Source organism: Chaetodon trifascialis, chromosome 6 (genome assembly GCF_039877785.1).
Source record: "Chaetodon trifascialis isolate fChaTrf1 chromosome 6, fChaTrf1.hap1, whole genome shotgun sequence".
In the NCBI taxonomy this organism is placed as follows: domain Eukaryota; kingdom Metazoa; phylum Chordata; class Actinopteri; order Chaetodontiformes; family Chaetodontidae; genus Chaetodon; species Chaetodon trifascialis.
Genome location: NC_092061.1, coordinates 3581820 through 3609788, shown reverse-complemented (window position 1 = coordinate 3609788; position 27969 = coordinate 3581820). Strand labels below are relative to the sequence as shown.

At 47.7% G+C, this 27969-nt stretch overlaps 2 protein-coding genes across 3 annotated transcripts in view; both read left to right on the top strand.

Annotated features, from left to right (window-relative positions):
- The window catches only part of LOC139332218 (junction-mediating and -regulatory protein-like), a 152670-nt gene extending 141005 nt beyond the window's left edge, over positions 1-11665 (top strand). The window contains exon 11 of the transcript XR_011602282.1: positions 11651-11665. The gene's annotated coding sequence lies outside the window, so the exon portion shown is untranslated. The remainder of the gene's footprint in view (positions 1-11650) is intronic.
- Positions 233-27969, top strand: igsf9b (immunoglobulin superfamily, member 9b). Of its 2 annotated transcripts, XM_070963962.1 has the most exons (22): positions 233-799; positions 6231-6326; positions 9205-9411; positions 16493-16639; positions 17890-18041; positions 18237-18354; positions 18747-18888; positions 19322-19467; positions 19772-19914; positions 20004-20144; positions 20227-20343; positions 20423-20573; positions 20677-20788; positions 20913-21088; positions 21184-21422; positions 21533-21617; positions 21733-21903; positions 22020-22056; positions 22156-25554; positions 25697-25866; positions 26040-26251; positions 26442-27969. In XM_070963962.1, the coding sequence occupies exons 2-21, from the start codon at positions 6266-6268 to the stop codon at positions 26237-26239; spliced, it is 6114 nt and encodes a 2037-aa protein (XP_070820063.1). In that variant the 5' UTR covers positions 233-799; positions 6231-6265; the 3' UTR covers positions 26240-26251; positions 26442-27969. The 2 variants fall into 2 exon arrangements, with proteins under 2 accessions (XP_070820063.1, XP_070820064.1); XM_070963963.1 differs by lacking the exon at positions 26040-26251.

Genomic DNA, 27969 nt, shown 5'->3' with positions numbered 1-27969 from the left:
ACAGCAAATATTGCTGTTCATGCTTGACACATACCTGAAGCTGTTTTTACACTAATTTCCACATTTAACAATGGATCGGTTTCCTCATTTAAACAGTTCGCGCCGCAGCAGGACTTTATTCTGAAAGGTGTAACAGGAAATGTTGTGCTCATATTCCGCCTGTCTTGACGGTGGTTCAAACAGCGGCTGGAGTAGGAGGAGGGAAAGATAATAATGGGAGGGGAGGAAGGATATCAACAGCGGGGCTTTCACCAAACGTGCAGTGTGTCTCTGTTTCCGATGAAACTTGCGCCTGTTTGATGAGAAATACGCAGTGCGTCGACCGAGCGCCATTTCTGAATTTCTCGTGAATTAATGATAAAGTCTCAGTCAAGATTTGAGCTACTTTGAGCAAGTTTGCACAAAGACGATTGCGCACATAAAAGCCAACGCGTGGAAAGTTTAAATGGACTTTAAATGGACTGATGTCTCGTGAAGGTTTTCTGGGTTAATGGATTTTATTGAAACCGCAAAGTGTTTTTTAGGAAGTCCAACCAGCATGGATGTGGAGGATTAATTTTCTTTTCTTGTGATCCACGCGCGGACTGAGAACAAAAATGTGACCACCTGCGTTTCATCCAACTCTCTTTTAATTTTAAAAGTCCTTTTTTCCCCTCTTTTTTTAATATCGCTTCCTCCCGAAGAGAAAGGAATGAACGGTTAACTTGAATCTGGTCTGCAAGTCGAGTCCAGAAGGAGAGCATCAATGGATTGAAAGAGCAGACTTTCAGCTTCAAGTGGAAAAAGTGCCTAAAGAAAGGTAAGCGGCGCTGAAGCATCCTCTGCAGGCCTGACGTCTCCCCGCAGAAGGTCCTGGAGTAATACTGTGATAGACTGCAGTATGGCGCCTTTGTTTATGTTTACTGTATCACATGCACCACTTGTAATCTCCCAGTGGCCGTTTCCCCCCCTAATACCTCAGAGAAAAGGTTGAGCGCGCTGTAATGACCCATAAGTGAACCCTCTCCCCATGATTGAAACGGTGGGCGCATTAGTCAGTCAAAATAGTGCTTTTTGAAAATTGCTTCCTGTGTTCAGGGCTCCCTCCTCCTCTGCTGGTGTCACTCTCTGAGTCAGACAAAAGACGCACCTGTTCTGGACTGAGCATCGCAATTCACTGTAGATAAAGAGCTCCAGACTTGGGGTCCTGTGGTGTTTGCTGGTGCTGCCCGCGGCGCAGTGAGCTGGACACAAGCTGATTTGAGCTGGTTTGGACAGAGTGCAGTGCTTTTTACATCCCTGCTCCGGTGACTCCCCTCCTTTGTTTTTGTTGTGCTTTTTAATACTGGCTGGTGAGAAATGGGGTGCACAGCGGCTCACATCACTCTGCAGCCTCTAATCCCTGATGTAGGACCATTAGACTGTATATACACACTGGTTACTTTCATAAATGTAAGCCTCCTTCATTAATCAGCTTGTAGGTTGTCGAAGGATTTAGTCCTCTGTTAATGTTAATATATTATTTCTTCCAAAAGTACAACAGAGAAGAGTCTTCCAGTCTGGTCCAGTCAGTTTTTCTGATTGCTTTGGCATCATTTGCAGCTCTGTGCAAGAAGCAGTTTTGCATTTTTCTCTTGGATCCTTGAAGGACATGTTTAGCACATCATCCAGACCCCCCCCCAGCTTAAAGTCTGTGCATGTGAGACTCCAGCGCAGGTGTCGTTGTACACCGTGATATCCCACATATATCAGCGTTTAGCAGGCCTTGACATGTCACCAGCCTGCTGCTCTGTTCCAAACACCGTGTGGCCAGCTGTGCCCGGCAGGCAGTTTGTCCTGCTGGAGGAAATTGATTGTATCGAGAAACAAATTATTCATGAGATGAAAGTGGTTACTCCAAATTGCTGTGTTGTTAGGTGTGAGGATAGAGTCTGTTAACCTCTGCAGGGAAAGCATCAGTGACTGTGTTGAAGCTCATGGGGCACCAAAGAAGAGACAAAAAATGAAGAACAGCACATTTAAGTGAAGTAATGGAGTGAACTAAAACTAAAGGGAGGTTGGCCAAAGCGGCTAATAAAGCTTAAGGACCATGCAGTGTCCCGTAATGGTCACCATTGTATGTTTTGCATCTCATTAGTAACTGTCTGCAAAGGCCTTTAACATCTGCGCATGAACAGCTGGACTTGAATGAAGAAACCAGACGAATCTGAACATTTTGACCTTAAACATGCAGGATTTATTCAGGATATACTCGGATAGCAGTTCTCGTTGAGCTTCAGGTTTTAAAATAAATCCAGTGCCGTGCTTCAACAGTGGACTTCAGCTCTGGAGTTCGTTACCTTTGGCCTTTGACACCTCGACTCCTCTCACTGTCCGGTCTTGAAAGTAGCTTTATGGGACTGACCTGTTCCCGCGAGTCGGGGGCAGGGGAGGACAAAGACTCTTGGACTTACAAGGAGGACGTTAGCTGCTTTGCTTTCGCAGGACTCGTGTCATTCCTCATTCCCCAGAGCCCGATGAGCTTTATGTGAAGTCATCCTGGAGAGAAAACTTGAAATCAGTGCACTGATGCGTGGAGCATGTGCTGACTCACTTTAGTAATTTACAGCATTGTTCAACTGCTGTAAAATGGCGTTGCATAGTAAAAGCAGCACTCTGCATTAGTCAGTGATGTTAAACCGCAGCAGCACCATGTTAGGTGACCAAACTTTGCTGTGTTAATCCATATCCAGCAGGCTTTCCCCTCATGTGACTCGGGCTTCACTCCCGTGCCCAGTGTGTGCCCGGCTCATTTCCTTTAGCTGGAGTAAATGTCAATACAGATACGAAACTGGGTTGCGGTGCCAGAGACAACATCCATGAATTGATTGTTGTGTTGGGAAGGCTGGTTCAACCAGTCGTGGTTGGACTGACGGTTTACAACCCAGCGCTGGGTTCACATGTAGTATTCGTTGTGACTTTGGCGTAAACATTTCTGAGCTTGTTCTGTTCACATGTGAAAGTTTCTGCTCCAGTAACACTTTTAGTTCCTGCTACAGGCTGGTTTGCGCTGAAGCTACAGCTTCTGTCAGGATTAACAGGGATTACTAAGAGAGTAATGCTGCTTCTTATCAGGCCTGTATCTGTTGCTAACATCACTGATGGCCCCGCTGAAGGGAAACACACACTCTCACACTGGGGAGACGTTTGGCTGAATGAGACGCCGAGCATTTCATGGACTGCTGCACTGTTCGTGTTAACTGCTGCACAGTGTAACTCATTCCAGAATGCACTTTAACCTTTGCATTATTCAGTTTATGCCTCCTGATCATTTAATTCCAGTGCGACTCAGAGGAGATGCATATGGAGAGCTCAGGCTTACCAGCTGCTGCAGCCGACAGCTTGGACTCAGCTTCTTACTTACACTCACCACCAGAACACATCCATCCATCTTAATGCTCATTTTGGAAACACCTTTGTGCTAATTATCTGATGAAATTTGGATTCCCTGGAGGGTGTAGCTGATTTGCACACTTGGTAAATGATGGCCAGAGTCCCAGATTTCCGTTGAAATGTGAAATTATTGCTGTTTACTGAGTCCGGGTCCGACACAACCTGCACGCCCTGCAGCAAACACACCGCCATGTCATCTCCACGGGCGCTGGTCGGCTCCCAGCGAGCAGAGTAATCTGAAGTGTTTAGTGACTTGATTCACCAGTGATTGATCACTAAACAGCCAGCGTGTCCTTGATTTGTCTCACCAATTTGAGCCCTAATTTAATTACACTACTAACACTCAGAGCAGAAGGGCGGGATTAGTCTGGGTGTTAAATGTGCAGTCCAGAAGGCTAAGTCATGACTACATCTAAAGCAATTTGTGTCATTGAAATCCAGCGAGACATCGGAGCGGTCAGCTGCGCCCTCACACCTGAGGCACGAATTTACTGCGTTTTTTTCTGCTTTTGTGTCCCTAGCTTTGATTACCTTTTCTAAGATGATGTCACCTTTTACCTGAAAATCACACCCTGCTAACCTCATCATTAGAGCTTCAAAGCAGATAAAGTCCTGTATGTCTCACTCATGTCCGTCCCCGCTGTGTCACTATGATATGATCTCTCAGTATGGTTGTGTTCGACTTGCAAACAGCAGTTAATTATGTCCACTTTCCCTCAGATACCCTTGTGAGGAGATTAGTGTGTAGGATTAAACCCCCTCACCTCTCACACACACAGGTGTGATGCGATCGCTGTTGAATGGGAGCTGTAATCCACAGTTATTTTTTCTTTCAGAGTAAATTACGGTTGGTAAATTATGACTGGTAGAAGTTACTGCTGCTTGAAGTAGTCACAGAGTCCATCATCTGACTTAAGCAGCCGGGCTCTTTTCGCTGCATACGTGCCAATTAAATGCCCCCCCTCCTCCGCTCCGCTGCCTGAGGAAATAACCTGGTTGTCCTCCGTCTACTCCTGCACCTGCAGACAAAGCTCCCCTCCAGGCTTCCTCTGTAATATGTCGGCTCAGTGTGTCTGCTCCCACAGGCCGGTCGTCTGTGGTGTGGAAGCTCAGCGGAGCTGGCAGGAGCGAAGGTTTGAGATGTCTTGAGGTTGTCAGAAGTCACTTGAGGTCTGGATCCAAGCTGGAGTTTTAGATGTATGACGCGCTCATTGCTTTCGCTGTCATGTCGTTAAAATGCCTGTGAAGATGACAGCCGAGATGATGCAGCCGTGTGCAATGGCTTCCATCATCTTTTTCTGTTTTTGACTGCTGGAGGTGACACCCCGATGATTGGACTGAAAAGATGTATTTCTATATTTTCTGAATCCATCATAAGAGCCCTGTTTATTCCGACACCCTACTGAGCGAATAATGTCGGCTCAGTAGGAGTAATCCTTTCCTCATTACAAACATTACACTGAAATTATTCTGTCATGCAAAAACTACCAATCTCAGCCATTATTTGTGCTCTGCCGCCCCCACTCTTCATCAGCTTTTGCTGTAAAGCTGACCCCGCTCCAACGTGTCCCTGTCCCACTCCTCTTCAGTGCCTGTGTGACGTTGGTTTCTGGCTCTCTGCTTGTTTTGGAAAGGTGCTGAACAGAAGTTATTACCGCGCTTCAAGGGCAGAAACTGCAAGGAGATAAATGCATCTTTCTGCTTTCTTTTCTGGGCTGTTTGTTTGCTCAAGCACAAACACGACCTCTAAGAGACGAAACACGTCCGTCATGTGACTGCGTTATCCTGCGTGTCTGCAGTGCATCTGTGGCTGTATCAGCAGCTAATATCCAACACCTACCTGCTCCCTAAGAATAGCCTCCTCCTTGTATTACTTAAATGAACTTATTAAGATGGTATTAGGGGTCCTGAATGGAGCGACTTAAAGGGAGGGGGCGAGGTCTGTAATTGTGTTTGAAGGGCAGCAACTTAGACTTGTGCCTCCAATCCAATTTGAGGTGGAGGGCCTCACGAGGTGCTGCGTCGGCTCTCATCATTCAGACTGTGAAGTAGGCCCAGGCTTTGTGTAAGTGGAGTCTTATTTATGAGGCTCGTTAGTAGATAGATCAGTGGATTGTGTTTGCATGTGCTGCACTTGTTGCCATTGGCTGCTTGACAGTATATTTACTGTACTCAGCAGGGGCTTGAATCCAGCGTAATTGAAGAGCCTCGTCAAAGTACAGTCTGTTTATGACAGCTAATTTCCTTTTCTCTTAACAGGCTAACATCTGGAGTCGGGTATACACACTTTTTAATATCGCTCCTGTCACCTGTCAATTGCTGTTGGCCTATTTAGCGTGAGCCAAGACCTTCTGGATGAGCTGGACCAATCACAAGCATCAGGTTAATCTGTACATACACTTAGCCCTGTACAGGTCCTCTCTGTGGACACACACAAACAGACATATAAACATGCACGCACACACCCAAGCACACACACTTTGGCCCGTGCAAACCTCCACTGGATGCTGCATGCTCTAAGCAGTCTCATGTCCTGCTGTGTAATGCAGCACTTGTTGGAATAGCTTATTTGCCTTAATCCAGCAGCACAGACATGCAATTTTCCAGAGGATTAAGTGTTTTCAAAGAATACAGTTATTTATTAACCAAGAAGCATCTGGAATGGAGTGCAGTAGTTGGATTATGAGGTGATTTTAACTTGAGGGATTACATTAGTCTGAGGGGGGACGTCAGGGATGTCCCTGTGCAGCGCTGGCTCTGTCAGTGGTCCGGTAGCGTTGTGCTGAGGAGTGAACGGGATGTGTGCTCCTCTCTTTCAGGTTGGGAGATGTGTGAAGGAGTGTGACGGACGGCCATGGGACTGGAGAGACGCTGGCTTCAGGCTGTCACCGCTGCTGTAGCCATCTGTCTGCTAAGTAAGTATGCTAATGCAAATATGGATCCGTCGCATACATTTACAATGCATCTCCATAATTAAGCTCTCTTTGCAGAACTTCACTCGAGCGTTTCCATTTTATGCAGCTTCGTATTTCCACCGCACGACGTCTGAGAGGAAAACACTGTGCTTTTTACTCCACTGCGTTTGTCCGACGGCTGTAGTTACTAGTTACTTTTCAGGTTACACTTTTCATACCCACTGAAAACCATGTATCTCCAAATGTGGTGATTCTGAATGTGAATGCTTGTGATGAATGGAAGGATTGTGTTCCTTTATGCGTTGAGAAAATTCTCCCTCTTAAGCTAAATAAACTCTTTAAAAAGCCTCTTGGATTAGCTGGAAAATGCATCCCAACAAAGATGAAAACAGGCTGTTTTTATGAGCTCATGAAAACTTTTTAGAAACCTGTGGTTCTCACAGGAGAGTGCTGATTTTATAGAAAATGATGCATAGCTGTGGATCAGTCTCATCGACAGTATATGAGGTCGTAAATTAGCACAACCTTAAACATCTACAGCAGTAAGATGCAGCAAACACATCGATGCAATATTTTACTGCACTATGAGTACTTTACTTTTGATACTTCAAGTAAGGTTTTGAATGCAGGTCTCGCAGTGATGTATGTGTATTAGTACTTTTGCTTCAGTAAAAGATCTGAACATTCGGTGCACAGCTGGTTTAAACACAGAAAAACAGCAAAAGAAACACAGCTGTGTCACACTGACAGAATATTCACTCAACATGTGTAAATAGGACGTGTACAGCAGAGATTAACCAATGAAAATCTGCTTTGTTGGATCACATTTACATGATCACGACCATGATATTGCCTTACAGTATGTCACTATGTGTCTACGTTATTGCAGTATTTGTAAAGCTTGTGCCACTTTTTGTTTTGCTCGTCGGGTTTGGATTATGAGTTTGGCACATCGTTCTGCAGACTGTGTCAGTGGTCGGAATGAAAAATGGGTCCAGTATTGCGTTAAGTCAAATAATGGTTGGATTTGTGCACATTCACAACCAGTTGAAAACCACTGGTGCACAGAGCAGATTGTTTTACGACCAGCATGAAGCGACACTGAAGAGTGAAATCACGCAGTCACATCCAGTCAAACAAATCTGCTTTTTCATAAGACTTTCTCAATGGGCTTTTTTTAGTTTTTGCTCTAAGACAACCAGCTGTTTTCCTCCATTTGTCTCTGCCATTTGTTTGCATTGCTTCCCCAAAAGTTCACTGTTTACCCACATCAGCAGGACCGCAGGGATGTACTACGAAATGAGACGATTGGGTTAGCAGGTATGCTGAGCCTGAAGGGTTTTCAGCGTCATGAGGGTGCCTCTCTAAAACGTTACTGGGTTGTATGCATCACGTTGTGTTTTTCTACATGCATTCAGCTGCTGCTGCAGAAAATAATTAGTTTTCGTGTTTGCATCAGGTCATATTAACACCTTAAATTTCACACAGCATCACTCAAAGAAGGATGAAGGCATGGAAGTTACAGACACCTTTGGGTTAAGTTTCATGCTCGGTCCTGATGTGCTGCCAGGTCTGCTTTACACGGCTGGTATCGCAGCTAACAGAACGCTGATTAGAAAATTGATTGGTTTAAGAGCTTGTGGATGTGCCATTGTCACGATAGAGATGAACGGGAGCCACTGAGAACTTTTTATGAGAGCGCACACAGAACCTGAATCTTGGTGAACAAACAAAGCTGATAACCATCGTGGTGATACCCCTTATCTCTGACTGGGGTTTTAGGTTTTGTCAAGTCAGCTCATGCAAAGAAAGCCCGGCTAAGTGGAACCTGCTTCGTGGTACATCCCCCTCCCTTGAACAGTGAAGCACTGAAAAGCAGTTGGCATATGCTGCCCTTTAGCTGCCGATGCACAGTCTGAGTGACACCGCGGTGAATGTGGCACAGCTCCCATCGCCTTACATTAGAGAAAGTGAAGAGGAGGGGCTACAGCAAAGAGAATGAGGCCAAAATCCAACTTAAATAATATCTGTGGGTGTGGATTTAGATCAATCTGGGATTTATACTACCCCCCAGCCGAGGCACGCTTCTCTGTGTGCGTGCATGTGTTCATAAGGGGGGGTTGGTGGGATTGATTGTGCTGGTCCGCAGACCATGTGTGGACCCCAGGGGGTAGTGGGAGGTCGGCTGCAGAGAGCACAGAGGGTCCTGCTGGCCTGCATCAGAGTATCGCCACCACCCCCCCCCACCACCACCACCTCCTCCTTCCTGAGATTAAAGTAATCACCAGGCCAGATGAGAAGCAGAGCAAACACTGGCACCCAGTTGCGCACACACCCACGTGAGCACATGGCAGCGAGAGGAGACGCTGCTCCAGGTGTCGCTAATGGGATTGCTGTGTGTTTGCAGGCTTTGCAGCTATACGATCTCGTCACCAAATGGCAAATGATTGTTTTACATGGCCTCTGATGGCCCAGCTTTCAACGGGGAGAGCTCCGGGGATGCCACAGTCGCTGGCTGATCCACGTCAACACAAGCATTCACGCATCAGCTGTCAGTCCTTTCAGTCTGTCTCCCGCCAACTTTTTGGACCTCGTCGTGGCCCTTCTCTGTCCCCCGAGATATTGCTGCTTATGTTTTATGATCTGTTCTGAGCATAGCAAACAATTTTCAGAGGAATTAATGGCCCAAAAAAATTCCAGAGAGGTTAATCCAGCTTCTCTGGCAGCCATAACTCTCTTTAAAAGGCCCATATTTCTCAGGCGCTTATAGAGCAAGATTTATGTGTTTATCCATACTTTGACTGTTTATTGCCTTCCGTGCTGTCAGTCCACAGTGAACTCCACTCTTTATCCCGGTGATACGCTCTTGTCTTTGCAGGTGTGTCTCAAGGTGAGGCATCGTTGGTTCGTGCCAGAGAGGGGGGGTCCGCAGAGCTGAGCTGCAGTCTCACTCCCACATCCAAAGACGCCACCAGCCCAAATCTCTTCCCTCTGCATGTGGTGGAGTGGGTGCGCCTCGGTTACAGCGTTCCCATCCTCATCAAATTTGGAGTGTATGCTCCTCGTGTTCATCCAAACTACAAGGGTAAGAGTCATTCCCATTGTTTCATGTCTCCTTTGGAACAACTTGTGGTCCACGACTGGAGGTCGAAGTAGACCTCCTAGTCAGGCCTCGCTTTCATGGAATCTTCTTTTCCATTGTTTTAGTGATCAGACCCTAATGTGAGCCTGGAACACTTTTCTCAGCAGACTCTGCAGCTGCTATCACAGCAGTTTGTTTCTGGAGGGTTTCGAGGGGCAGACCACCGATTGACTGATTCCTCTAATTATGGTTCAGTAGACTTTTATCTTGACTGGAACAGAATATCTTTGTTTGCAGCTTCTGTACCCGATGCTATAAGAAAAACAACAAGTAAGGTAAAATGCCACTGAAGTAGCATTAAAGAAAAAGTGTCCAGCAGTAGAAAATAGTGCAAAGGAGAGTGGACCCCTGTGTAGTTGTGTAGCTCATTGGTGGCATTATGGGAGCAGTCAGACAGTTTATGGGAGATACTGGTGGACTGATTCAGAGCAGTTATGGCTCTGGGAAAGAGAGCTTGAGTTACAGGCATCTGCCCCGTGTGAGCAAAGGTAGATATAAGGAGGGTACACTGGTGTTTATGAAGCCTTGCGGAGGGGAAGTTTGGATGAAACAATACCCCAAATAGGTAATCCATCCAAACCACAAGCCCTGTAATTACTGCTGTTGTTCAGTCTGTGTGTTTGAGGCTGCAGTTGAAGTGCTGGGAGAAGGGGAAGGGCGAGAATGGATGCGTTTTAATGGAGGCAGTTAAAGGGGGGTGGGGTAGCTGAGCAAGAAAAAGGGGGGCACTAGTAACGCTGTGCATAGGGGGATTAGGAGTGTAGGTGGGGGCCTGGTGGTCTGATGACAGTGTTTTATTAGTATGCTGAGGGGTGACCCAGTAAGGGGAGATTGTTGTGCTGGAAGGAGGATGGATGAAGCATTGGGAATAATGGGAGTTTTCTTGCTGGAGCTCTATAATCCTGTCATTGTCTACTGGAGGACAAAAGACAAAGAGGGGTATCACAACCTCCCCTTGCATTGCCAAAGCCAACAGGACCACTAGGACACCCAAAATCCCATACTGTCCCAACTAGGTCACTGAAATGTGCAGGGAAGCCGTCCGCGTTGGACTTATTAGAACTTCCTTTAGCAAGAGGGTCTGCAGAGAATCAAAGCTTCGCATTCAGAAACACGTTTGCTGCATCGTGGAGTGTACAGGGGCTGAGCCACAAACAGGCTGCCTCCGCTGTGCAACTGGGCTACATGTGTTTGGCATGTTAACCCTCCTGTAGGCCGTTAACTGTGTCATTGTTTCGGAGCAGTCATCTGGTGCACAAGCAGCCATAATGAAGTAAACAGCATTGCAGGGGTGTAGTTCAGAGTAGAAGACTGTTCGGGATGCCCCAATATTTTGCCATATCTGCGTATCTCTTGTCTGGTGCGGGCTTTAGCCCTGTCTGCCTCAGATCCTCATATCTCCCCTCCCACTGGAGGCAGATGGCAGCATGTGAAGCGTGTCAGCGCTGTGGGTCTAATGTATTCTACCCTCAAATTAAAACGTTGGGGGATTTCAGTTTTAACCACAAGACAGTCAAGCAGGCGACCATTTCCTGATCTTTGTCTCAGCTTGTCTGAGATCAAGAGGAAGAGAGCAGGGATGAGACCTGTACCGTTGTGCAGAACTAGGCTGGATTTACAGCATAATGGCTCCGTGTATGTTATTAAATTTAAGTGTTTTCCTGTCGCTGCTTTGGAGGACTCATTGCAATGCAAATGCTGCACATTTAAGGAGGCTAAAATAAAACATAAAACGCTGTCTGTCCTTGGTCTGCTGCTTTGTCTCAAGCTCACTGATGCTATTGGCCATTTTTAGAAGCTGAGATGAAAGAATCACAGCAGGCCGTATCTTGGATGACTATTTCAGTCGTCCATTAAAGCGACATTTTTTGATACGATATCAGGTGTATTTGAGATTGCACTCTGTATTTGAGGAGTGTCACGGCTACACAGCAGCCTTCCTCTTCTGTCGACCTCCTCAGACACCGGGCTGTCTCGGCCTCAGAGAGCCTCTCTTGTCTGCTTAAGGTGAATCAGGAAGGTATTAGTACCCCTCGTCCCTCTTCCGCTGCTTCACACCCAGCATGCCCTGCAGGGCTGAACATCAGTCAACTCACAACAAAGAGGAAACAGCCGGATAAACTCTGACTGACATGCCGCTATAGTCTGCTCGAGTCGTATTTGTTGAGACAATATGTTCGAGTCTTGCAGTGTCAGGATGGTTTACTGTTGCAGGGTTAGATCAAATGTCTCCTGTGTGCTCAAGTAAATCAGGAGAGACTGTGAGCGGGGGTCTCCGACCTGAGGTTAGAACGACAATGGGCGAACCCCCCCCCGTCTCAGCAGGCCTCCATCACGCTCTCAGCGCGACCTCTGAACACTGGAGAAGTTAAGGCCTGCATTTGTCACACACAGACACAGGTCACACACACACTTAAATCTACACAATCTGTGAACTCTCTAACCTTCCTGCTCGCAGACTTGAGTGGACTTTAATGTTTAACAACTAACAAACACACCTGTTTGACAGCTGGAAAATAGCCCAGCTGAAAGGTGAAACTGATCACCTTTATCCAACCAGTTTTTCCGCCATAACTAGACCAGGGTGGTGGGTGGCGAACAATGACACGAAGAAAGAAGAGTAGATGGCTGCGACTTGGGAATTTCATGCTAGATGGCTTAAAGCAGCAGGACCTTACAAAGGCTGTGTGAGCTCACGCCTTAGGTGTGTCACAGGCCAGATTCATATCATCAGTCAGCGCTGTGTCCTGTTGAACTGTGGACATGTTGTCCAAGTGTCTCGTCTGTCACTGCGTGGACCCACTGCTGCATGGCCAATTCATGATGAGTGACGTTTCATTTTTTATCAGCGGTATTTTGAACACACCAAGCTTGCTGTTCGCTAACGCTGAGGATTGACTGAAGCAGATTTTAGGCTACTAGCAATTATTAACATCAGCGTTATCTCACAGCTCAAGCTCTGCACTGGAAACAGTTCAAACACCTCCTGTAATCTCGCTGGACCGAATCCCACATTTTAGAAACGTTTTGCTCTTCTGTCCGAAGGCTGACGCCCGCGGTAAGTTGAGGGGCCGCTGTAGTGAAAGTTTGGCACGTGAGCTGTGCGCGCTTGCCGGTGCAGGGGTTAACAGAGCCGGACAGAGCGAGAGGGGCAGAGTTAACTGTAATCTATCTCACGACAAAGAGCTATTCATAAGAGGGTTAAACTGATTAGAGAGACAGGAGGATTGAAGAGAGAAATTTGGGGGAGTGGGAGGGGTGAGCTGTCAGAAGCAGGGGGCCGGTCCCAGACTTATGATTGTATTCAAATCAAAACACATCCCACAATGCACCTCTGCCGGACTCTCTTGTGCACATACGGATGGACAAAGAAAAGCAGTGCTGATGCTTCTGCAAACAGAATAATCTGTCTTCCTCCGCAGTCGGCCTGCCGTTGTATCACATGTACTTCAGTGTACCCTGTGTAGTACTGTGTCAGTAAGTACCAGTGGGAACTAGCAATGCAAAAATCACATGTTGAGTCCTCTCCTGTGGAACAATAGCAGCCTTATCCCAGAGCTTTTTTAGCCACAAAACTAAGTAAAAATACAATATAACAGTAATATATGTAAAGAAAGTGTAAATGAAATGAACCAGAATCATGAGGGTCAAATGTATGCGGGTTAAATGGTTCTCAGCTTGATTGCATCGCAGTGGTTTCACTTGCAGAAAAAGCTTCATCAATCTGGTCTTTAAGGGGGGGGAGTCAGTAAGACGAGTCCAGCTCTTGGCCAGCGGCACGGCTCTGAAAGCTGAGTTATTCCTAACCTGCCACCCACTGGGCGAGAACCTGACTCGCTCACATGAAGAGGGTGCGTCTTAGAGGTTCACACAGCACCACTGGATTAACGTTTCCATTTTCTACCCTTGGCTGCACTGCAGCCTGACCTGTTGGAAACAAGGGCTTGTTTTAAGGTGGACTGGAGCTGTCATGTGATAGCTGCTGGAGGAAAAACAGCGAGGAGGGAGGGTGGACATGAGAGAGGAGCAGCAGCTATTGTTTCAGCCGTCCTCCGTGTCAGCCACACAGTCTAATGATGTTAGTCTCTTGAGGAGGACTCGTGGACATTGTGGTAATGTAGAGCCAGGGGGAGTGATGAATGTGTCTGCCGGGGAGTGGCGGAGCACAGAGGGCAGAAAGGTCAACCTCTCATTGGTTGTCAGTGGATTATCGATGCACATAATTCAAGTAACCTCGCCGTAACCTCTCGCTCCTCTGTGTTTGAAAAACAGGATGGGTTTTTACTGATATGGTTAATCGTCTTTCACCTCCCCTGCTCGATCACTGCAGCGTTTTTGCATTGCGTCAGTGCGTCCGGCTGTCGGAGAGAAGAGCAGCCTTTTCAGGGCAGAGCACCTGCCGAGCGCCGTCCAGATTTCAGCTCAAGTTCAAGATGCAACATTCAGATTTAAATAAAGCAACATTTGTCACACAGCGTCGGCCTTTTGTGCGTCCGCCTGAAAGGAAAACACTCCTTTCTTCATCCGCCTCTCATTTATTTCTCTCACTCTTCCTTTTCTGCCGCTCCATGTGACACAAGACTTTTTTTTTCAATCCAAACGGGTAATTCTTCAAATCTCTGACAGTAGAAACCCTCCCCTCTCCCCGATCGACCCACCCCTGCCCATGTTTGGCCCCCCCCAGGTTTCTACAGCAACTGGATTCAAATCTAAACCCACAGCCCGGGCTTTTCTCGTCCATCACTATGGTAACCCGAGGAATGAGGAGCGGGGGGCTGCCGTCTCTTTGTAGTGATGGACAAGAGGGAGGCTACGGGAAAGGGTTAAGTGTTCGACATCAAAACCAGAATTCCCCTGTGGAGACCCAGGGGGCAGGGCCCTCACCGAATTTTGAAAATCAACATGTATACACACCCACGTGCTCCTGAACCCACGACATCGGCGCACATGGCAGCCAGAGTCGCCGTTAGCCGCCGTGATCTTTAAGTATCCTTTAATATTTAGCCACATGAGGATTAGGCGCATGCTAAAGAGGGTTTGTGTGATTTTTCACGAGAAAGTCTTTTTCCTCTTAGCCTGCAGCGGATGGGTAATTCACGTCCAGTTGGAAAGGGTTGCACAGGAAACGGGCAGCTCAGGGAGGATCCCTCATGGAGAGATAAAAGGAAAAGGCCTAAAGTTATCCCCGTACCTGTTATCATCTGTCTGCACATTGCCTCTGTCCTGGCCCTGCCCGGCTGTTTGAACGATGCTGGCTGAAACGAGAGGCATTCATTTTATGGTGCCTTTAAGTGAGCGCCGCCCGTCAAACGCTGGTCTGTCTTTTGGGAGGTCAGTCAAACATTAAACCCAACTATTAAGCACAGCAACAGCCCCAGTCAGGAATGCAGGGTTAATTGTTAGCCATTGTTGTCTGTCTTTACTCTAAGTGAGTGTTTTCACCCTGTCTTCAGGCCACGTATAGCTTTAAATGAATTTCATAGCTTTCCAGACACTGCTGTCTGGAGGGACAGCGAGGATATTGTGTTTCTTGCGATACTTTTGCTTCAGGGTTGCAGAACATTGGAGAACTGTCTGCTCTGATCTATAAGTCTACAGGGGAAGAGCCTTAAGCTCAAATGAAGAGACTGCATTTCTTCTTACTCTGCACAAAGGATTGAATGTGACAGACATTACTTATATCATCTGAGAAGCTCGTTATCCACAAACAAGTGTGACGTGATGCCGGAAACTCCTCCACATTGCCCTGTTTGCTTTCAAACTGCTTTGGCCAAAGGCCTGCTATGAGCAACGTGTGTGTTTCCCCCCTGCACGCATCCTCCTGTCGTTTAAAGCCCTGAGATTGAAGGGGGAAAAAGAGTTCATTGAGAGACGGATAAAAGGAAGGGGGGTGGGTGGGGAAGGGTAACTTCAGTACCCTGAAAACCAGGCTGCAGTCACCAGGCAACCAGCAGATCAAGTTTCAAAGCCTGACAAGGAGTTGTAAGAAGTGCAGAGACGGAGCAGAGCATGGGTGTGTGTTAGAGTGTGTGTGTGTGTGTGTGTGTGCATGCATGGATCCATCTGTGTCTTTGAGGGTGTTTATCTCACGCACAAGTTCAGAGCATGCATCTGCAGCGCTCCATATTGTTTATGTCTGCCCAGTGTCCCTCACTGATAAACAAAACCAGGTGACTCGTTTCATCCGGCATCTGCTGCAGAAATGCCTTTTAAGCCGAAAACTGCAAAAAATGAGAGGAAGACAAACACTTCTTCACTTGAATATATAAGTTTCTCACAACACAAGACTGATGTGAGAGAAGAAGTCAAAGTGGCATTGCGTTCGCTCGGCTGTATACAGAATCATCGAGTCCCTTTCATTATCAGGGAGGAGGGAACATCAACAAGGTTGCACTGTTACCTCCAGACACCCAGTCTGCCTGCACAAGTGTGCCAAGTGTGAAGGACGGCGAGGCGCTCTCAGGTCGACTCATCGTGCCGACCCACAGATTCTTTCACGGCATTCCTTCATATCCAGAAATTTTTCCCGCAGCTTCTATTTTAGTGATTTAATGAAGCGGCCGCCAAATATCCCTGGCATGCACATGCTAGCTCTCCACTCCACCACCACCCAAACCCTAAATGACAGGACACCATCTTTTTCTGTGATGTTGCGTATCATTACAATCATCGCTGGAGTGATTCATGTGTTTGCACTCAAACTTACGGTCCTGGACTTTTTGTCCCCTGAGCGGCATATTTTGTCTGCCACCTCCACTGAATCTTAGTTTTGTTTTTGTTTTGTTTTTTTGCTATGAACGGTCGAGCTGCAGTTGATGTTCACACTGAGCTTGGTTTTGTCTGCTAGCATGAAGTCCCTGACTTTGACTGTGGCCTTTGTGCCACTGGATGCCTGTGTCCTCTGCATGCTAAGCCCTCTTCCTGCATGTGCTGACTCGGCCTGTCTGGCTATGTGTGTGTGTTGACCGTTTCTCTCTCTCCGTCTCTCACCCCTTCCTCTCTGCACTCACCCCTCCTCCCGCAGGCCGTGTGTCGCTGACCCGGGGTGCCTCTCTGCTGGTGGAACGGCTGACCCTGGAGGACGAGGGCTGGTTCGAATGCCGCATTCTGCTCCTGGACAGCAAAACGGACGACTTTCAGAACGGCACATGGACCTTCCTCTCCATCACAGGTGCAGCACTGCAGGGTTTTCGGGTCTCTGGAGCTGCTCCTCTCGTTGCTCATCGCTGGCGCTGTCCTTGTTTAGAACAGCCACAGTGTGGAGCCTGGCTGGGACTCTGAAGGTCCTGCCAAACTGAATTTTCCTGAGTATTGCAGCAGCGTATTGGGACGCTCTGTGAGACGCTCTGTGCCCACGGTGATCGTGTCTTTGTCGATACCTCACCTGCTATGAGCTGATGTCAACGTAGGAGTTGTTTTTAAGAATATCAGGAGCAGGACAGCGTATGCATGGCTTGTGTGGGCTAAAGATTAAGGTTAAATGTGTAAATCTGACTGTTTTTAACCCACATACGTCCCACTCTCTGTCTCACACACACACACACACACACACACACACACACACACACACACACACACACACACACACACACCGGTTATGCCACAGTCGAGGTAGGACTTCACTGAGAGTGTGAAGTGGGGATTTGACAGTGAATGAAAGGCCTTCATGTGCTGCATCAGGCTGCAGATGAACACTGGACACCTGTCTTGCACATAATAGTATTTCATGAGTTCATGCATTGAATATCTCATGAATACTGTACATGTTACCTAAGAATATGTTCAGTAATCCCAAAGCCAAACTTGACACAGAGCCTTATGCACAGAAACAGTGATGACATATTTTATCCAATCCCTTTCCAATTCAATGAGTGCATGTATTTTTAGCATGGGTGGTCCCACCGGGGTAAAAAAACTCAAACATGGCAGTGTTAAGTCCATATTCTCCCCTCAGCAACACAAAACAAGTATTAGAAAACATAAAAGTCAGTCCAGTTGTGGGATTTGCTGTTTGGTGGTTACCCCAGTTATTGTGCTCCATTTACATTTGTGATGCCCAAAACACCACGTTTGGAAACATGAACAGTGTCTCTTTCCAAATCTGTTGACACAGTTACTCATGAAAACCCATAAATCTTCTTCAGTTGAGAACATTGCAGCCACACATACCCACCAACTGCCCCTCTCCACACAGAGGGAGTAAAACTGCTCACAGAGTCGGGGGGTCGTCTAGATAAACCAGATTTTCAGAGCATCCCTCCAGTTGCCACCGAGCTCTACAGGTGTTACCTCTGAACCACAGCAAATCAACCAAAACCATCTGAGTTTGGTTGACTGCTGGCTTTAGTGCTAAGTCAGTGCTTTGATTGCCTTCTTTGTACCATTTGGATAAATATTTCATCTGCTCTGCCTTTGTTCTAGCTCCACCTGTGTTTATCAAGACACCCCCAACTTTCGTGGAGGTTCTGCTCGGAGACGCGCTGACTCTCAGCTGTGGAGCCCATGGCAACCCTCGACCAACTGTTGTCTGGCATAAAGATGAGAGCCAAATTGAGAAACATGAAAAAATAAAAGTGAGTTGGATTAACAGATGGCATTTGCAGTATTTTAATTAAATACTTTATAATTAGCATTTTCTGGAGGAGTTGTTGCTTTGATGTTCCTTTGAAGCAAACTGCTTTGTTGTCCTCTCCACGACAGCCTCACCATCGTCCTCCGACTTCTCCTTCTGTTTGATCCTCTTACTCTTTACCTCCGCCCCCTTTTAGGTACTCAATGGTACCCTGTCTCTGGCCTCCGTGACGAGAAATATTTCAGGAGTGTACAAATGTCACGTGTCCAACTCGGAGGGGAACCTGACCCACTCCACACAGCTGCAGGTCAAAGGTCAGTGGTCATCTGTCAATCACCAGGGAGAGGCGGAATCTCTGCTGTTGTCACGTTTGAGCGTTTGCTGTGATGTGACGTGCAGGTGAACCAGACCCAGGATTGTGTTTTTTAAAATAGCATCTACTACATATGTTTTTCTGGGACAAAAGGTCCATCCAGATAGATTAAGTCCGTCTCAAAGGCTTTACGATCCCATTGTGTGACTACAAACCTAGTGAACAGTGTAACAGTCATGGTTACAGAGTCTATACTGCCACCTATAGCCCGTCCGCTGCTGTTGCATTGAATCAAGGCCGATCAGCACTGATCTGCTGTCCAGGTCTTGACTGACTATATAAACACAATACTAACATCAGGGTCTGTTATGTTTTCTTCCACCTTGTCAAAAGGACCTCCAATCATCATCATATCCCCAGAGGACACCACTCTCAACATGTCCCAGGATGCAGTTCTGCAGTGTCAGGCTGACGCTTACCCTTCTAACCTCACCTATGAGTGGCTGAAACAAGGACAGAATGTTTACCATGTTGAGTGAGTACAGGTGTCCCTGCACTGTGTCCATGAAGTGGAAAGAAAATAAACTTTCTCTGTCAGACGTAAAACATGATTAATGTGACTTCGTGATTGTCAGACATGATCAGCCACAGTATCGTCATTTGCTTAACTGGAATACCGGAAGGACATTTAAAGGAAGCCTTTAAATAAACACAATGGATCATTTAGTCGTTTTCCAGAGCATGTTGTTAATACAATCAATTCTAATTAGATTATCTATAAGACTATTATATCATTTGGTCACAGGCACGCTATAAACCCTAGACAAAGGAGATTAGTGTTCAGATCATTGTGATATTTTCTGCGCTCTGATGAATAAACATCTTCAATAATCAATTTTTATTCTCATCACAAATGTCAATCTGAGAACTTCTTAAATTGCATCATGTTGTGTGTATTTTGGTTTTAGGTCCCTAAAGTCCAGAGTTAAGATTTTGGTGGATGGAACACTTCTTATCCCTAATCTCATCCCAGAAGATGCTGGCAACTACACCTGCATCCCAACTAATGGGATACTGACCCCGCCCTCAGCCTCTGCACACCTGAAAGTGAAACGTAAGGTTTAATCCATAGACTGTAAAACAATGGGTGTCATCTCTGTGACGTTACCCAGGCTGTAAATATTTATATCTGCTGTAAAACTATGTGTTTTAATAAGCCAGCCTCAAATGGCCTTTCAGGGAACTGCAGTTTTTGGTGCTTTCACATTTTTTAGTGCAGAGGTTGCACCTGAGAGGCTGCATCCCTGTGGTTCCATACACCCATTCAGTTTTTCTAACCCTGGTCAGGGTTGCAGGGGTCTTGAGTATTTCCCTGCTTTAGTTACTTTCTGTGATCGATTCCTCTTTCTCCACCTCAGACCCTGCACGTGTTGGCCGAATGTCCCGGGAAACATACCTGCCTGCGGGCATGGAGGGGGTCATTGTCTGCCCTGTCCAGGCTGATCCCCCCGTGCTGTATGTCAACTGGACCAAAGATGGGGACGACCTGAATCTTGACAAGGTAAGCCTTGTCCTGAAGAAATCCAGTGCGTCTCTGCACACATGCCTCTTTCATCCTCGAATAATTCTGTCCTCCATTGATCTTTCCAGTACCCAGGTTGGTTAGTGAACTCTGAGGGCTCAGTTTTTATAACAACAGCCAATGACAATGCTGTGGGCATGTACACGTGTACAGCCTATAACAGCTATGGCACCATGGGCAAGTCTGAAGCCACACAGGTCATTTTGCAGGTAAGGCTGATGCTCTCGACTTCAGTTCCAGAGAAAACCTTTTCCTGTGAGCATACACAGTTAAACGTGCTCCCTCCTCCAGGACCCGCCGTCATTCCGAGTGTCTCCTCGGCCTGAGTATCTCCAGGAGGTGGGCAGAGAGCTGATCATCCCCTGTGAAGCCAGTGGAGACCCCACTCCAAACATAACATGGAGCAAGGTACAGGAGATTTTCCACTCTGCTCAAACACGTCTTATTACCGACACCTTATTTGACCTGTTGCTGTCCCGGCGCACAGATTGGCCCTACTCCTCGCTCCGTGTACACTGTGCTGGCTAACGGCTCCCTCCTGCTGCAGCCGCTCAGTAAAGATCACCACGGGGGCTGGGAGTGCTTGGCCACTAATCGTGTAGCGACTGTCAGCGTGGGCACTGTGGTCATGGTGTTGGGTGAGCAGGCCGACCTTATTTCTGCAAATGAATGCACTGATGTGTGACACTTAACCTGAATGTGTATTGTTTAAACTTACAGCCGTATTTTTCTGTCCCTCAGGCACCAGTCCTCATGTCGTATCCTCGGTGTTTGTCACGACGGAGATGAACCAGGCCAACGTGTCCTGGGTACCAGGCTTTGATGGTGGATACACCCAGAAGTTCACTGTGTGGTTAGTAACACATAGTACACACTGGGTGATGCAGCTTTTAGCTGTCAGCAACAGTCCCAACTGCTTGATCATCTGTCTTTATTTTTATATTATATTTATATTATATTTGGCTGTTTTTTTCCAGGGTCAAGCAGGCATCGAGAGGGAAACATGAATGGGCGTCTCTGCCTGTGCCAACATCCAAAAACTACCTGCTGGTGACCGGGCTGCTTGCTGGCACTGGCTATCAGTTCAGCGTCCTACCTCAGAATAAACTCGGCTCTGGACCGTTCAGTGAAATTGTTACTGTGCGAACACAAGGTTTGTGCAAGTGTTTCAGGTTTCCCTCCGTCTATCTGATGCTGTTTTGCTGAAGGAAAGTGTCAGTTTGAACTTACAGTGGGTCTTTTTGTCAGCTGTGCCAACAGAAACACCCACAGCCGTCACCACTCTTCCAGCACTGGATCCCCCTGTACTTCTGTCAGCCAACCGGACTGAGCAGGGTGTTCTCCTCCAGTGGTTACCTCCTGAGGCTCCATCCTCTCCGCTGACTGGCTACGTGCTGCAGGCCCGCAGGAATCAGGGCCAGTGGGTCATCCTCAGCAGCAACATCACTGCCAATCAGAGTGACCTTATTATACAAGGACTGCTAAGGGTAATGATTAATTTATTTCTCGTTTAGCCAAAAGATCAGTCGGAGTCTGGTTTCATGTAGTGACTAATCACAGCATACAAATCTATATCTAATCAAACACCTTCTCTCAGGACTCCAGTTATGATCTGAGGCTGATGTCTCGCAGCAACAAAGTGCTCAGCGAGCCGAGCGAGTCTGTCAATGTCTCCACTATTGGTAAGTGCCTTTCTATAGATGAGCATCACTTGCACGTTGGGTCAAGCTTCCACCATTTAACTGACGCAGTGGAATCTGTGTTCACCATTATCGACTACTGGTTGATTGATTGCAGGGATGGAAATTTACCCCCTGCGCCCAAGTTTCTTGGAGGTCATCCCTGAGCCCCTGTTGGCTGGTGTGTTAGGGGGAGTGTGCTTCCTGTTTGTGGCCATCATCCTCTCATTGGTGACAGCGTGCTATATGAGTCAGAGGAGACGGCGCCGGCGCAGAAAGAGGAGACATGGTAAAACATTGGTTTGACTTGTTGATATCTGAGTTTACGTTAAACAGGCTTTGTAATGATGGGACCTTCAGCTGTGCTGTTGTTTGACATTTTATTCCCTCCTTCACTTTTCTTAGATCTCCCGTCTGCCTTCCAGAAGAGCTCCTCTCCAGAGTGAGTGTCTTCATCTGTGCACATGTGTATTTTCATCAAACATTTCTGTGTTCTGAGTATGACCTTTAATCATTTTTTTCTTGTCCATGTCCATCTCAGCACTCGCTCGCCTCCTCGCAGCCCAGACAGCGTTTTGAAGCTGAAGCTTTGTCCGCCGCTTCCCTTCTTCCCCAACTCGTCCTCCTCACAGTCCGACCGGTCGTCCTTCGATAAAGGCAGCCGCGGGGAATACCACGACCAGCGGAAACAACTCCTGTCCAACTCGTCCCCTCCACCGCATTACACGCTCTTTGAGAGTCACCTGGGGTCTCAGGCCCCCTCACCAACGGCTCTGGAGTCCATCTCCCGAGGCCCAGATGGACGCTTCATTGTCCAGCCACTGCAAGGGGGTTCCAGTCCCTCCAATAAGAAAAACTTGAAGGAGGACATCCTGCAAATTAATGGTGGAGCAAGTTGCTCAGGGAGCAACAGGACATCGTTCAGGGACTCTCCTAAGTCAAGCATTTTGAGCTCAGAGAAGGATGAGAGGAAGAATTCCCCTCTCACTGTGGACGTCCCAGAGCTGAGCAGACCTCCTTCCTCCCCTGGACGAGTACGGGCCATGGCCAGAAACTTCTCTCGTCACGGCTGCTTTTACTCTGACGATGAACAAGGCTCGGAGGCCCTGCTGGAAAGAGCCAGCTTCTATTCAGACAACAGTGAGAAAAAACCCAGTGATTCTCTCAGGAGGTACCGTATGCCAGGCCAGGCTGACGACCTGTTCCTCACTTTGGGCAAGAAATCTAAGCACCTGGACAGAGACAGAGACAGACCGCTCCTTTCAGGCTACCAGCCGATGGAGAGCCAGCTGACTAATAACAGCACCCTGGTCTCACAACTTGACAGTGAGCTTGAGCGGGACAGCATTAACAAGTGTGTCCAATTGGCAAAGGAGAGGGAAAAAATGGAGAAGGAGCTGGAGAGCTATACAGCTGAACATAGAGGTCGTGGTCGAGGAAGAGACGAGCAACAGTCTAAAAAGACAGAAAGTCCTCAACGGGACTCGCCCAAGTCAGAGGAAGAGCCTGTATGGAAGCCACAAGATGTCACCATCCGACAGAAACACAGGCCCTCTGGTCAGACAAGTCGGGTGTCGGACTATCGGAGGGCGTGCTACTTCGGGAACACCAGCAGTCCCATGGACCGGCTGCCTACGTCTCACATTCAATGGGACATTAGCCCTGTTACATCAGTCACCAGCCTCATTCCTGTACAGACCCCCCGGGACACCACGTCACCCAGGTCTCAGCATCCTCGCAAGCGAAGGGAAACCACAGAGGACTCTTTTGCTGTTGATTCGTCACGTTCTCCGGTCACCCAGAACACCTCCCTCCCCATGCTCTCCCCTGATGTCACCTCACAAAGTCCACCTGTCCTGTGTCTGCAAACACCAGACAGAGCCAGGTCATTGAGTCCTCAGAGGGACACAGATATGGGCAGGAAGTCTTTGACTGAGCAGGGTTTAAGGGAAAAGACACAGGATGGAGGTGTTGCTACAAGGTCGAGACATTCATACGCTTATGCAGGAGCTCATACCTGGGATTCAGCTGCCAGACGTCCTTCAGTTGACAGTGAGAGGCCTGAAGGTTCAGCCTCAGCTCCATATAATCAGCCCCAGAGAACTGCAGAAGTAGACTACACAGCCACAAGGGATCCCAGTCCATCAAGCTATTCTACCTTGCCCTATGAACATCATGTAGGGGCAAAGGCCAAAGAAAAAGACACTCAGGCTCGGGATGACCGACGGAGTTCAGGGTTTTACTCTGAGTTAGAGAGAGAGGGCGTCCGGACGCGCTCCAGGAGGAGTGACAAGTGTCTCTTCTCCGATAGCCCCAGCCCTATTTCAACACTGACTCTTGTAGAAGAAGTTGAGAGTGACCAGTCCCAGTTTTCTGCCCCTGGAATGTCAGGGTCCTTCAAGGCCAAGCCTGCAGCTCCATCTCCCAAAATGTCCCCACTGCAGACAAGTGCAATTCTTGAATACCTTAGCCTTCCAGGTTTCATTGAAATGAGCGTGGATGAGCCCGTGGAAGACGCTGAAGTCACAGACACTGCCGGACAAAGTTCAGAACTGAAGCCAGACAAGTCCCCGGGGACGAAGCCTGACGTGGTTCCCAGAAACTGGGAGGTGCATGTTCAGGAAAACGAGGAAAGAGACTCAAGCCAAAAGGTTTGCTTTGAACAGGCTCATCCTGCGGGTGCGGCGGAGTCTAGCTTTTATGGTGGTAAAAAACAAGGATATAAACGCTCCTTCCACATGGATGCTAGAGATTTTTCACTTAGAGTTAGATTCCCAGATGAGACGAGACCGTCGTCTCCTGGTCCAGAAAAAACTAGCAAGCAACTTTATGATGAGAAAACACAAATTCGAGCTGGGAGTAAAAGCACAGAGAGACCTGAATCCAGACTTGGATCCAGGTCAGCTCACACCTTGTTCAGTGCAGCTAAAGGAATGGCAGATATCGTGTCGAAGCACTCGCAGAGTTTTGTTCACAGCAGTGAGTCTTTATCAGAGCAACCCCAAAGACAAGCTTCTCAGGGCAGTAGGACTAATAACATTGCATCACGAATATGTCAAGCCCCTGTGCCATTTCTAAGGAAATCCTTAAGCATCGGCCCGTGTCGGACGCTCTCAGGTATGGGACAGCCTCGTCCTTTTCTAAAGAAGTCTGTCAGTTTAGGCTCACAGCGGTGGGAGCACTTCGAGACCCCTAGAACATATATTTCTGAGAAATGTTACTGGGACGAGTTCCCAAACCCAGACGTCAGGCTAAAGTCCTACAGTTTGGGACACAGTCCGTCTTCCCTTCCCAGGCCAGGCCCCTCCTGGAGGGAGTACGTCCCCTTCAGACGCCCCAGCATGGGGAGCTTAGAGCGGCCCCACCATGCACAAAGATCTTTAGCTAGTCCTCCCTACCTCACTCCCTCCATGTACCCTCCCAGACAGACCTCAGTCTCCCCGATGCTGGAACCCTCTGATCCACGACGGCAAGCTGCTGTTTTCCCCGAGTCCTCCAGGTGGTCCCCCTCTTATCAAGACACCCTGAGGTCTGCCCAACATAAGTATGTCCCCATGCCCTCCTCCATCCCTGTCCCCCAGTACCAACACTGGCCAGGATCCAGAGCGGAAAGCATGAGACCCATGGACCCCAGGAGGGGCCCTCCGAGGTCCTATCTGCCCAGGGGCATCAGCTGGCCCTCACCTTACTACGCCCCCTTCCCAGCCAGGGAGGGGGACAGCTACAGACAGCCAGACAGGCTGATGGGGAGGGGAGGGGAGACAGAGATCAGGGAGGGAGGGAGGGCCAGCTATGCCAGTCAGAGCAGTGGTAGAGGTAGCGCCGGTCTCTTCCGACAGTCCCTGTCCGTCACGCCCACCCTCCTCAGCTCCCCCGAAACCACAGAGGAAAGCGAGCGGCACAGAGCTGAGATGGAGCTGCCTGAGAGGAGAGCGAAAAGGTGAAAGCCCACCGCACCTGGATGATAGCAACAACACTGGAGTGTCTCCTTGGCAGAGGGATTCATTTACGTTGCCAAAATAACATTAACGTTGTTGTTTTGTTTGCTGTTGTCTGACCACTTGTTTTGTGTATCTCGTTAGAAGGAACACATCAGTAGATGAGAGTTATGAGTGGGACTCTGCTGATGCCTGCGTGGACTCGGAGGTCCTGGAGGCCGTGAGATTTGATCAGTCGCAAATGGGTTTTCAGAGAGGCAGAGCGGAGCCCAGATGTGATCAAGCTGGTGGCCTCCAGGACCAGCGACAGAAAGGTGATCTTTCCTTACGCTGCCGTCACGTGTGTGTGATGTTTCGTTGTTGCACGAGTGTAATGCTTGAAGTGACGTGACGCTGCATGTGTTCATCCTGTGCCCTTGTGCTGTTGTTGTGAGCTTGTCCCATGACACACCATCCATGCCTTTCCTCTCCCTGATGCCCTTCCCAGGCCCGTCTCCCTCAGTCAGCCCGCCAGTTTCCAACCCGCCTCGCTGCCAGTACAGCCGCTCCCTAAGTGAGGCGCGTTTCAACGCTCTCCGCCAGGAGTACCAGGAGTACAGGCGGGCTCAGGAATCCATCTGTTCCCGTGAGCCCTGCCTCGGCCCTGGCCACGATTCAGGCTCTGACTCCAACTCAGCCCTGCTCTAGCAGCTTGACTCGGTCCGTTGTTCTGCCTGCCCTCTCACCTCTGTCCTCTTTTTTCCGCCTCTCACTGCTCGCCTGCCTGCACCCTTTTCTCGCCTGCTTCTGCATCATCCATGTGAATTCGTGCACACCAGCTGCTCCTCAGTTAACGTGTTAACCCGTAAGGGCTGTTCTCTAACGCTGCACCGCCCTTTGTCTTTCACAGGTATATCTAAGACAGACACCAAATAGCAGTTTTAAAGAAGAGACGACAGCACTGTGGTCCTGGACGCCGTCACACCTCACTGGAACTGTCACGTGAAGAACTCATGGTTTTATGTTTTTATCCTCAGTTAGAGTAGACTAAAGTTAAGCAGTTTAAAGAGACACTATTACGCGCTGTATGCCATCGAACGTGACAGACTGCAGCTCCTCAGCTCTTCTCAGATGAGTCTTGTACTTGTTCTGTTGTGCTTTGCATAATGAAGCTGAGAAGGGATTGTTTATTTTTCTAAGAAGCTTGTGCAACTGTATTTTTGGATTTTTTTTTCAACCTTGACAATCAGGCACACAGGGCTGCTTTGAGAAATGAAATGCCCCCACCCCCCCTTGTAAGTCCTGCTTTATGAAAGCAGCATAATGAAGGTCGCATTTCATGTTTATGCATCGAAAGTCTTCCCTTTAATAAAGGCAAAGGGACGCTAATGACAATGTCGGTCTGTAGGTGGAAATGTGTGCAGCTGCAGCGTCGCCTGTGTTGTCAGACGGTGCTCGGAGCGTTTTCACCACCCTCTCCTTCTGAATATGAAGTACTTGAGTCATACTACTTAAAGATCACATGATTAGGCAGTTTATGATATTTAACTTTGCTACTCCAAACCGTTATTTACTGTATTTAAAAGAAGACTTTGTTTATTTGCCACTGTCATTTTCCTGCTGAACTCATTTCCTGTTTTATACATTTTATCTGTCAGTAACGTTCCCGTTGAGGACTTAATACGTACGTAATCAGATCACTTCCCACTGTTTGCTCAAAATGTACAGATGTTTATATGTACTGTAATGTGAACGAGCCCTGCTGTTGTATATTCCACTTCGTCGTTTCATCAGAAGAGAAAATGCTACTTTACTCCACTGAATCGGTCAAACCTGGCCTCTGCGCTTCAACGGCAGCCACAGGGAAAATGATTTTTGCCTTATTTTTGTAAATGTCAGAAGGACGCTCTAGCTGATTGACTGTGGAAGGTTTGCGCTGGCGAGCTGTAATCAAACAAAATGATCAGAGGGTTGAAAACGATCGGAGAGTCGAACCTTTTTTACACGTTTAGCTCACACAATGAGTATTTCTGTGTATTTATTACGGTGAGTTACGATATGCAACGATGTTTACAATTCACATCACTGGTGTGAAGGCAACACTGTGAATATTTCATCGACTTCTGGTTCTGTCTTTGAATTATAAGTCTCTTATGAATTTTGTGCCCAGTAGCCTACATTTTTTTGTTGGTTTTTTAACTGAAAAATAAAAGAAGTTGTTTTTTTTTACGTCACCTGACAGATAAGAAAATCTTTCTAGCAATTCTTTGTACTCTATTTACGTAAAGAACCCAGATGAAGATCTTCATATGGAGTGAGTATGCATTTCTGATGATGCTTTTGGAAGTTTTGTACAAACTGGAAATTTTTATATCTTGCCACCTGCTTGTTTTTGTCATTTTTATATGTTTGTAATGAATAAATTGTTTTATTCTGAA